Source organism: Oncorhynchus gorbuscha, linkage group LG05 (genome assembly GCF_021184085.1).
Source record: "Oncorhynchus gorbuscha isolate QuinsamMale2020 ecotype Even-year linkage group LG05, OgorEven_v1.0, whole genome shotgun sequence".
NCBI classification, from domain to species: domain Eukaryota; kingdom Metazoa; phylum Chordata; class Actinopteri; order Salmoniformes; family Salmonidae; genus Oncorhynchus; species Oncorhynchus gorbuscha.
In genome coordinates, this window is record NC_060177.1 from 26521836 (window position 1) to 26532564 (window position 10729).

Sequence of the window (10729 nt, forward strand, 5' to 3'; positions counted from 1 at the left end):
TGGTACTGTGTTGCGGGTGCAGCTTTCTCCTGCTGATGCCTGTTCTTTGTCTCTGTGTCTCATGGTATGTGTCCTGCAGAAGAAAGCTCAGACCCAGAATGCTAGAGCGTTTCGCAATAAAAGTATCAAGGAGAAAGCTGTCCACCTGAGAGTACTGTTCTCTGAGGATGTGGCCTCTACGTCCCAGGTGACTATCTGATCCCTGAACTCTGACCACTCACCTCTCCCGTCCCTCAGTGTGTTTGTTGTGTTGCACGCTCAGTCTTGTTTGGCATCACTGCTGCTGCACAGAGTTCAATAAACCCTCCCTATGTTGAAATTCAACATCCATCATCTCAAGAAGCATGACTTTTATGGCAATGTTTTCATTAGCTGCTCAGAGCCTGTAGCAACAGAACACAGCTAGCGCAGGTGATTTTAGGTTATTGTAGGACACAGTGTTCTGTTATACAGATGTTGGATCTTAATTTGAGCCAATTCATTGAAACAGGAAAATAATCCTGCAGCAATGGGAAATTTGAATTATTATGTGACTTATAATTAATGGACAATTTTTGTAGATGTTGTTTTTTGTAGGTATCACTGTATGTCATGCAAAAACATTTGTGATCATTCAACATGTATCATTTTCCGTTAGGGCAAAGAAAGTCAGACATTTTAAATTACAAACCTTAGAAATCTTTTTAAACCTTGAATACGCTATAAGTTTGCATTTCCTGCTGTGCAGGAAAATTGTCAGCAACAAAATAGTGATCAAATTAAGATCCTACATCTGAAATTTAAATCACCTTCACTGTCAGTCAATAAATTACTGTTTACGCCAAGGGTTTCAACAAGGCTTTTTAAAAACAATGTAACGCCCTGTGAAAACACATCAGGCAACTCGTTGTTCATGCAGGAATCATTCCATTAAATCGTTTCTTCTTGTTCCATTATGTGATTTTATATTCCCACTGAGACAGACCTGCAGAAGAGAGCTCAGGCTGAAAACTAGGTAGCCTCCTCTCTCAGCTCTGTCTGTGATGATATGTATGAACAACACTGGTAATTCACTTACTCGGTGTGCTCAGCGCTGTTGAAAGGTAGCACAGGGTTCTCTGTGCCTCACTGGAAGAGGCTGCAGCTTTATTACTCACAGGATAGTTATCAAGCAAGGTGTTTAGTGCTAGAGTAGTCATCATACTGCAATTTCCATTACAGGAAAAGGTATTTCCATGGTATTTTATCATCAAAAAAGATACTGCTCACCTTCTTTAAATGAGTTTCTATCTCAATGGAAACCAGGGTAAGCTGTTGTGTTGAGGCTCAGCAGGTTGGGGTTTAGTTAATACTATGATTTGATAGTGCCACGGAATACCTTTGCTTAAAGCCTATCCCCCTGTGCAAGCCAGTTCTCATTGTAACTTCTATCAAATTACTAACACTCAAAGCTCTCTTTTAACAATCCTCTCCCTCTCTTCATTTGCAAATCTGGCCTGTCCCATTCCTCACCTGGCCTGATTCTGATAAACAGGCCATTCCCTCAGTGTCTGATCCCATCCTCCCTAACCCCAGTCCAAAAGTCACCTCATTATACCTTTACCCAGATATCACCCTTTCTGCCTTCTCACCTCCTCATCCCTATTCCTCATCCTCATCCTGTCTGCCCCAACCTCAGGTAAAAAAATAACCACATCCATGTCTGTCTCACTGTCTTGTATGTGTCCCTATCACTGTGTGTCATGCTACAACCTTTGTGATCATTTAACATTTATCATGAAGAAATACATGTTTTATCTATATCACTCCTGAGTTTCCATTTCAATGGAATGCAGTGTCATGGAACACCAGGCATTTTAGGCTTGAGGCGCAACCCACTAAGCATGCAACCTCTAATTTAACCTCCATCTGATGCTCATAATATCTCTTCCTCTCGTTGACTTTCCCATTCCCACCCTAGCCTGCATCTGCCGAACAGACCATTCCCTCTCCTCACATCCTCCCTGCTCCCAGTCCTAAAGTCACTTCCCTCCTTTGTCCAGAAATCACCCTTTCTACCTTCTCACTCCCTCAAACCATGTCTTCATCCTCATCCATTCCACTCCAACTCAAGGTGAAAACAAGCACATCCATTTCTCACCATGTGTCTGTCATGACGAAACCCATATCCCCTAATGTCAGAGCAAACATTATACTGTTATTTTGATGCACTCGTCTATCCCTTATCTGTCACTGAACTGTTCAACTAAAATGTTATTCTCTGTTGCCTCTAATTCCTTCATTCTTCGTGGAAAACCAAAGACCAGTCAATCTGGGGCACTAGATATGCAGCTCTGTATGAAAGGAATGCAAAAGAGATCCCTTGAATGAGTCACATGTGGTGAGTTCCTCTTGTGTGCCTCCAAACCATAGCACTATTTATGGCCACATCATTTCCATATGCAGAGCCTGCTGCCTCTTAGAGAAACCCAAAATGAAGTGCTGTCTGTTTGATTTTAAACATGATGTAATCTGGATAAAGATATATATTTTATAAGTAGATATTTAACTTCTAATCTAATTTGCCTGTAACTTACAGTTGTAGTTATTAACATCACAGTCGTGTTGCTGTTTCAGTGTCACATCAGTGGCTCCACATATGTATCCCAACAACAACGTACTGCAATGCTCCAACCAAAGCTGTTTTTAATCATGTCAAACAGGCATTTTGCCCCCAGCGCCACATGCCTGCTAAAGTAACTTGTACTACCCTCTACATTACAAAGGACACATGTAGACACAAAGGTATTGCATGTGAGGTGTTTTTTAGCTACTCTGGGGCCTCTTATGCTAAGGTTGAATATATTTTTCTGGTGTTGCACTTTGTGAGTTAGACTGCCCCTCCCTGATTTCTGATCAGTTTGAGTCAGCGCCATGCAGTCAGTCTAGAGTACAATCTGAAGCATCCAGACAGGCTCACTAGTTAACCATAATGAGAAAACATTCCTGAAAATCCTCACCTCTTCCCTCCTCTTCCGTTGCCATATTTTTGAGCTGAGACTCTTATTTTGATGAAAGAACTTGACTATTTTCCCCAACAGCGGCCTTAGTCAGAGAACACAGTAGTCAAATCATCTATCTATCTATCTATCTATCTATCTATCTATCTATCTATCTATCTATCTATCTATCTATCTATCTATCTATCTATCCATCCTTCCTTCCTCCAGTCGTTTCCTCTTTTCTGCGTGTCAGAGGAAGGTGGGGAAAGAGTCTCTGGCCATAGCAGCCAGGGCTGAGACGCTGGTCACCCTCTATGAGACTGACCACAGGCCTAAAGCCTCCTCCCCCTGTTCACCCCCAGCCTCTCCGCCTATGTCTCCGGTAAGCATGTCTGACTGAGCATGCAGCCACTCAGGCTGTACCAGCCTTGAACAACAGCCCTTATCTAGGTGAAGAACATAGACTATGTCCCAGGCCCTGGCTCTGAGTCAGATGAAGAGATATTGTGTAAAATAAGGATTGGGATGATTATTCTTTGCAGGACTCTATGACTCATTATGCTTTGTGAACCAAAGGCCTTTACTCGGCCATAAGGCCTTTTATGGTCAAAGTTGTGGAATGTGACACAAGTGCATCACTCCCTCATTATCTTCATTTGTTGTACTGACAACGATTGTAGCAGTGTCTGTCTGTTCTGTTTCCCAGGGTTCCTTGCGGAGGGAGTTCCCCGGGTCTGGTGACAAGTGTCACTCCTGTCAGAAGCGCGTGTATGTGGTGGAGAGGATCAGTGCTGAGGGACTTTATTTCCACAGGGAATGCTTTCGCTGTGACACCTGTGGCACCGCCCTACGCCAGGGAGGCCATGCCTTCGACTCTGAGCAGGGTATGTGTTTCCCAACACTAAGGTTTAGATGTTCGCTTACTGTCAATCAATCAATCAGCCAATCAATCAATCAAATCAGCAGTAGTGACAAAGTCCTATTCAGATACCAAACCTAAAACCCCAAAGAGCAAGCAATGCAGTTGTAGGGGCATGGTGGCTAGGAAAAACTCCCTAGAAAGGCAGGAGCCTAGGAAGAAACCTAGAGAGGAACCAGGCTCTGAGGGGTGGCCAGTCCTCTTCTGGCTGTGCCAGGTAGAGATAATTAAGTGTTTATGTGCCCATTTTTCTAAATCCTCTTTTGATCATGTTCAATTAGGCAAGTTGTACTGCAAGCTGCACTTCACACAACGTAAAAATGGAATGAACCATCGGAGGACATTCAATTCACATCTGGTAATTGTTCTGGATCATTCAATCATCCACTTGCCATTGTCATTTTGATGTTCATTTGTGGGACATCTTTGTGACTCAATGGGTCTCTCCCTCAGGTTCAGAATGGAGCCGGGGTTCAGGAGGGATCAGAGACACAGTCTCCCAACGGTGACCCAACAGAAGGCCTGCAGGGCCAGTCACCAGGTACCTTCAGCTCCCGCCTGAGGAAGAGCCTGAGCTGGCCCCTGAGTGTGACCCGGGCTGTGTGTGACTCCCCCCGCCTCCTGTCTCGCTGGGTGCATGGTACGGCCCAGGCTGTGGGCCTCCACTTTAGGGCCAATGTGCAGGACTATGTCTTCCTGTATGAGCTGCTGAGCCTGGGAGTGCCCCTGCTGTTCATGCTCCAGGAGGTGCTGCTGCAGATGTACTCTGAAACCGGGCCTGTCTCCCAGTCCATCCAGCCCCTACTGCTGTGGCTGGAGGAACACCTGGGCCACAGGCTCATGTAGAGGCCCACCAGGAAGGGAATCCTAATCCCAACCCTATACCTAACCCTCGTGCAATAGGGTCTGAAGCTTGGCTGAACATTAACTAGTGTATCTTGCATTTGTGCCAAGTCATATGACGGCAAGTTACCATTTTACCATGCACCTTGTTAATATTTTCTCACAGAATATGTAGCTGTCAGTGCATTAGATCTAGTCCTACACCAACCAAAGAACAAATAACATTTCCCACGCAGTATCTTGATTTGTGATACGTGTGGTAGTTTTTCATGAACATTATGTTTTTCTTTATGATGAGGGGTAATGTGCTGCACATGGTTTCATGGTGGTCTAAATCATTTACGGTATGTGGTTGAGGTTTTGCGCAGAAGAAGTAATCTAAATGAAAAGACTGACTTGAAGCACTTTAACTTGGGAAGCTGCCTTTACCTGTGGCTGATGCCTGATGAATGGTGTGGGAGTTTATGGCTGCCTAATGGTTATCCAGGGCTTGGATAATGACTAGTGCTGACGCTGCACGTTTACTAAACCCTGCTGAACTCACAGGTCGGGGTCGGGGGCCAACGTGGATCTGTGCTTGACCAGATTTTCTCGTCTTTTTTTCTTTTTCAATATTGTTTGACACAAGTTTACATTTAAAAGTTATTGTAATATCTCCTATGACCCCATGACCGTAGTGTACTTTCGCTACACATTATGATAACTTGTATTGCTTTATTTTATGGCCCAGTGCCTCCAGAGCTTTCATGGCCACGGGCTTTGGTTTACGACTCCAGTTCATGGACTGTTTAATGCTTACTCATTGCTGCCACCTGTTGGTAAAACAGATACAAGGCCAAATTAAATTTACTGTATGATGAGGTGGAATATGGGACAATCTTCTAAAGAGTCGATGTATGTTTGTAATAGAAGTTTTTCTTCATTTTTGTTATTTTGTACAAGTCTATTTCACTTAAATATGTTTTTCATAATGTTATGAATATTGCTGAAAGGAATTGTTCAGGAGGACAGAATCTGGCATGATAACTCAGGCTATGTTTGAATGCTGTGGTGTGTATGTGCTTTCCTGAACCAGAAGTTACATAATTCATGCAGTACACTGTACAGTGCTACTGTGTGTTGTTGAGTAGCACAATCTCATGGTTTCTCAATGCATTTTCTTTGACTATCTAACAATGACAAAGATTCAATACATTTTAACTGGATTTGATCCTTCCTCTGATTTCTCTCTGTATTTTAACCTATATTTCCTTCCTTTAATTTCTTCTCATGTTCGCTTGAAGTCTGTTTTCAACTTTCTGATGATGAGCCTCCTGATTGGTTAGGAGACATGCCATTCTGAAGGTGATCACCTGCATGGTCACATGGTTATGTGAATAATGTTTAGGAGTGAATGTCTGGTCAGATTAGTCCAAGTTACTGTCAGCACTTCAACACACAAATAAAAAATGCTTCTAACCCCTGTGCTTGAGCTACAGACAGCAGTATTTAAGCATTGTATTTTCCTGTTTCGTCTGCACCCAGCAATACCAACCATTTGCCGATGTACTTAACGGAGGCTGAACTAGAGCAGTGTTTGTGAGACAAAGGCAGTTCCTGAAAACGGTTCTTCTCACAAAAATGTCTAATCTAAAAACTATTATTCTCCTACTATCGAAAGGCTGAGCTTCACAAACACGCAAGTGTGCTCGCGTAGACGGCTTTCTGTCATGTAGAGGCATGCCACTCTTTCTCCCATCTTTTGCCATCTTTCTTTCTCTCTTCCAGAAGCTGTCACCCAGGAGAACTTTCTCTTGACCCACACAAACAAAGGGAATTCATATCCCAACAGGGTCATAACTGATGTTGTCTTAAATTAATGCATTGAATAATGAATTATGGGACTTCTAATGCAGCCTGCTTTGCTCATGGAGATTCTGTGTTGCTTTATGTATGACCGAAAGCAACAAATGTAAATAAATGAATGGAGTTATTTGTCATCTTGATCCAGTTTACTGTCATTCTTTCATAATATCACAATGTTGTTCTCCCCATGGTTTGATATGGCACATAGAATAGTACAAATAGGGGTAACATGTTTAAATCAAGCCGTTCAGCATCACATAGTATACAGGCTCAGTATTCAAAGTAAACATGAACTCCTCTTAAAGAGCATGTCTCCTATATTTAGTCTACTTACCATATCTAGTCTCCTAAATTAAAATATATGGGTTAAGTTCCTCTGTCCCCGTCTCAGTGCTGATAAGGCCCCAGGCCAGACGGACATGTTCCTGGATGGGTTCCTGGAGCTCTTTCTGGATCCGTGAGAGCCAGAAAGGATTCTTTGGTGATGAGGTCACAGGGGACATGTCAAACCATACAACTCTCCCCCAGCCAATCCACTGTAGTCCTGCCAGATATGGTTCATGGTTCTCACAGCTGAGGAAATGTGCACCATCAGTGTATTGTGTCTTATTCAACAGCCATGAAATCAGCTCTCATCATACCTGGTTAAGATGTTTTGTTGTCACATACAGTTCACAGTATAGGTGGAGTGAAATGTGTTGTGTTACAGGGTCAGTCATAGCAGTACGGCACCCCTGGAGCAAATTAGGGTTAACTCCCTTGCTCAAGGGCACATCGACAGACATTTCACCTTGTTAGCTCGGGTATACGAACCAGAGACTTACTTACTGGACCAACGCTCTAACCTCTATGCTAAATGCCACCCCACACCACTAGAATACTTTTTTTTTAAAGCATCTACTGTGGAATTACAATTATTTCAATGGAAACATCATATAATCAATGTATTATACTAGCTGCCAAAGCATGTCTCTTAGGCTGTATTACCATCAGAATCCAATACCTTTCATTAGCTTTGCTTTTAAGGGGAAAGCTTGATCTAATGTAATCACAACAGAGGTACAGACTATTGAAGCACTCTTTTTTTATAGTATCATCCACTTGTCCCTTCAATCCATCACCATGGAAACCAAAAATAAACTCAGCCAAACACTTTTGCAAGCCCTGATGATGCTGCTTGTAAAAATGTCTGTTTCTCTGAGTTCTCAGAGCCTCTCATACAAACATTCGAGGGAAGCGTTCCAAACCAAACCTGGCACATCTGCTAGACCAGGGCTGGATGGGCCTGGACATTTTGTTCAGAAAATTTGCATCACACAGTGTGAAAGGACAATGCAATTAAAGCTACTGGGGTCAGCAGATTGTCCCTCACTTCCTTGTCCAGTACAGCCGAGATCAAGGAGAAGCTGAGGAAATGTGATCACTAAAAACATTTAAAGGTCTACAGAAGGCCAAGTGTTTAAAAGCAAATTTCTTGACTAAATAATAATGGAGGTTTGTAAAAGCAATGTATTTCAGTGAGATAAATCATGAGACACAGATATGTGTCTCTTTGGTGTTGTATTTAAGTAGATATTTTATTTGATTAATCTGCTTCCTTCAGAGCATTCAACCAAAAGCATTGATTTGAGATTGTCAATTGAGAAATTCCAACCATTTTTCCTTCCATTGGAGCTATCAAGTCAAGGGTAAATGTGCATAAAACTGTTTTATGCAAGAAAATTACAGAACAATTACTTGCAAAGGGAAAATGCACTCAACTGAAGTGGCACACTCTCTTGACAGTCAATTAGAGTTGACCGCCTTGACATATTTTCTATTCAGTACCGTGCTTTGTAAATCACTGCCTTATAGTAATATGCAGCTGGTTAAGGGACTGAGAACTGTTTTTCCTATCTGACCCGGATTAGATGAACTTTGAGCCTCTGATGCCACCCACTGGCCAAACAATTGTTTTCAATAACGGTGTTTTATGTCTCCACTTTCTACTCTGACTCACACCTTCACCCTCAATCTGATCCCTGATCTATGCCACTGTCCCAGGAGAAGGAGGGCAAAGAGACATTAATATATAGTGCCTGTATGTGCATGTAGGTATGTTTGCCTGTGTCTCTCACTTTCACCCACTCTGTCTCTCTTCTGCCACTATACTGTATGTCTGTCTCTCTGTCCTGTGAGGGTCTTCTTCTCTTGTCTCCACCTTTTCCTTTTCCTGTTGTACCTCTTGCCCCTTCCTTCCTGCTCTGTCATCACCCGTTGCTGTGCAGCTCCTCTGGACTCAAGTTCTCACGGTAACTGTTGTGATCTCAAATCTGGGAAAATAAACTAAATGAGTCAAATGAGGTTCTCTAAGTTATTAACTGATCACTTTTATGAGTCATTAACGGGTTGGCAACTACCATCTACCACAGCTCATAACAGTGTAATGATTCTATTTCATGTCCTCTAACATGTCATTGGAACAGGTAACCACTAGAGAGCACTGTTGTTTAGAAAGAGGCTCATATCAAGGGATCAAGGAAATGACCCAAAAATGCCTCTATGTAATTGTCTAATATGTGGGTTCAGGCATTGGCCAGCATAAACATGTTTAAAAGAACCAAGGCCTACAGCATACCAATAGAATCAGAAACACTTTCTTTCTCTTTCTCTCTCCAACTTTCTCACTTGTTCAGCTCACTGAACCAGTTAAACCATCAGCTTCCGGCAGGTTTATGTTGATCTCCCAATATGCACGGCGGCTGATTTGATATCTCTCCTATCAGACCACACTGGCTGCTCCATGCTTAATGTAATTTACAACAGGATGAAATCTTTCCTGAATAATCGTATTGCTCAAGGGAGGGTCTGTTTGATCCCCAGTGTTTGGCTCCCATTATATGGCTCACCTCTCTATTGTAAGATAAGGCAGCTTGGTGACAAACAGGCCAGGACAGACTGCATATCTTCCTAATGGAAAGGTTAAGGTGCTCTGAATACCACAGCCTTCGGTCACATCTCAGTCTGACAAACAATGTGACCGAGTGCCAACCTGTCAGATCCAACATGTGACCATTACTGACACAGATTCTAATAAAATCTATCAGTTGAAGGAAATTGAAGACTTCAGGTTCTATTTTAGGAACCTTCTGAATAGCTAGCTAGCAGTTGTGACAACCGCTTCTATTAATTTATTATATAGATTTTGTATAACCTCACCTCTTGACGTCAGTTATTTAACATGGAACATGCCTAGGCAAGTGGAAGTACCAGACGCTACAGAGTACATAAGGGTTATCTGCATATTAACTGGTGAGTGATATTAAATGAAATTACCAGCTGAGAAAAAGTCATGCAAAGTAATTTAGACTCGGCACACACTCCTTGCTTACGCAATTGAAGAAAACAGAGATGCCATATAAAAGCATTTAGCCCAACCAAACTGCACTGTGCAGATCTCTTTGGCATTGGATTACTTGTGTGTCATGGACACAGCATTTAATGCCTGGGGTTGGAATTGGTAGGAGATGGGGTTAGCTGAGACCAGTTATGAAGGGCAAGTCAACTATCACAGTGATAACTCAAGTCTGTTTTGACGTGTGCACATGTGTTTGTGTGTGTCACTGCTGCATCTGAGAGGATCCCTCTGCCTGTGAACTTGACAGTCCTTAACCTGGGCCCCGTCCTGAAATAACAGCAGTGCATCAGTCAAGATGCATGTTGTTAATTCAGTACGTTATGATCAGCGTATTCTGGGAGTCCACCTACGAGCCGCACTCATGACCTAAGGTCTCAGATGAGACAGTAGTCCGTGGTGTAGGATGACAGGGTGCATGGCCCTGGATGGTGGATAGAGAGGTGGGACTCCAGTGAGAGGAAAGGGAGCATTTTAGAGTTGTGTTCTTTGTTATTCTTTGTGTCTATGGAGATGACCACAGTTGGGAGTTTAGGAGGCACAGAGGAGGCCGGATGCTGAGGTCGAGGGGATGTGGAGGTGTAAGGAGGAGGGCTGTGGGCTCAGCGCTCCCACTCCTCTCTAACATGCTCCTCATGCCTCACCCCACAGCAGGATCCTCCAGCACAGGGGAAAATCTAAGTGCTGACACGGCCATGGGGGAACACATGCACTGACAAATAATCACACAAGCCCTATCACAGATCTCTCTCATTAATTGTGTCTAGT

General features: G+C 43.0%; 1 protein-coding gene across 14 annotated transcripts in view; it reads left to right on the forward strand.

Annotated features, from left to right (window-relative positions):
- LOC124035756 (F-actin-monooxygenase MICAL2-like) overlaps positions 1-6707 on the forward strand; it is a 52561-nt gene extending 45854 nt beyond the window's left edge. The window contains exons 17-22 of one of the 14 annotated variants that reach the window (XM_046349407.1): positions 80-187; positions 3667-3844; positions 4161-4237; positions 4333-4420; positions 6006-6066; positions 6490-6707. In XM_046349407.1, the coding sequence (XP_046205363.1) occupies positions 80-187; positions 3667-3844; positions 4161-4237; positions 4333-4420; positions 6006-6064 (510 nt within the window). In that variant the 3' untranslated portion in view covers positions 6065-6066; positions 6490-6707. Of the gene's footprint in view, positions 1-79; positions 188-1939; positions 2360-3188; positions 3343-3666; positions 3845-4160; positions 4238-4332 lie in introns of those variants that run through there. The other 13 variants (XR_006838797.1, XM_046349406.1, XR_006838799.1 and 10 more) reach the window with 13 other exon arrangements.
- The last annotated feature ends 4022 nt before the right edge of the window (positions 6708-10729 follow it).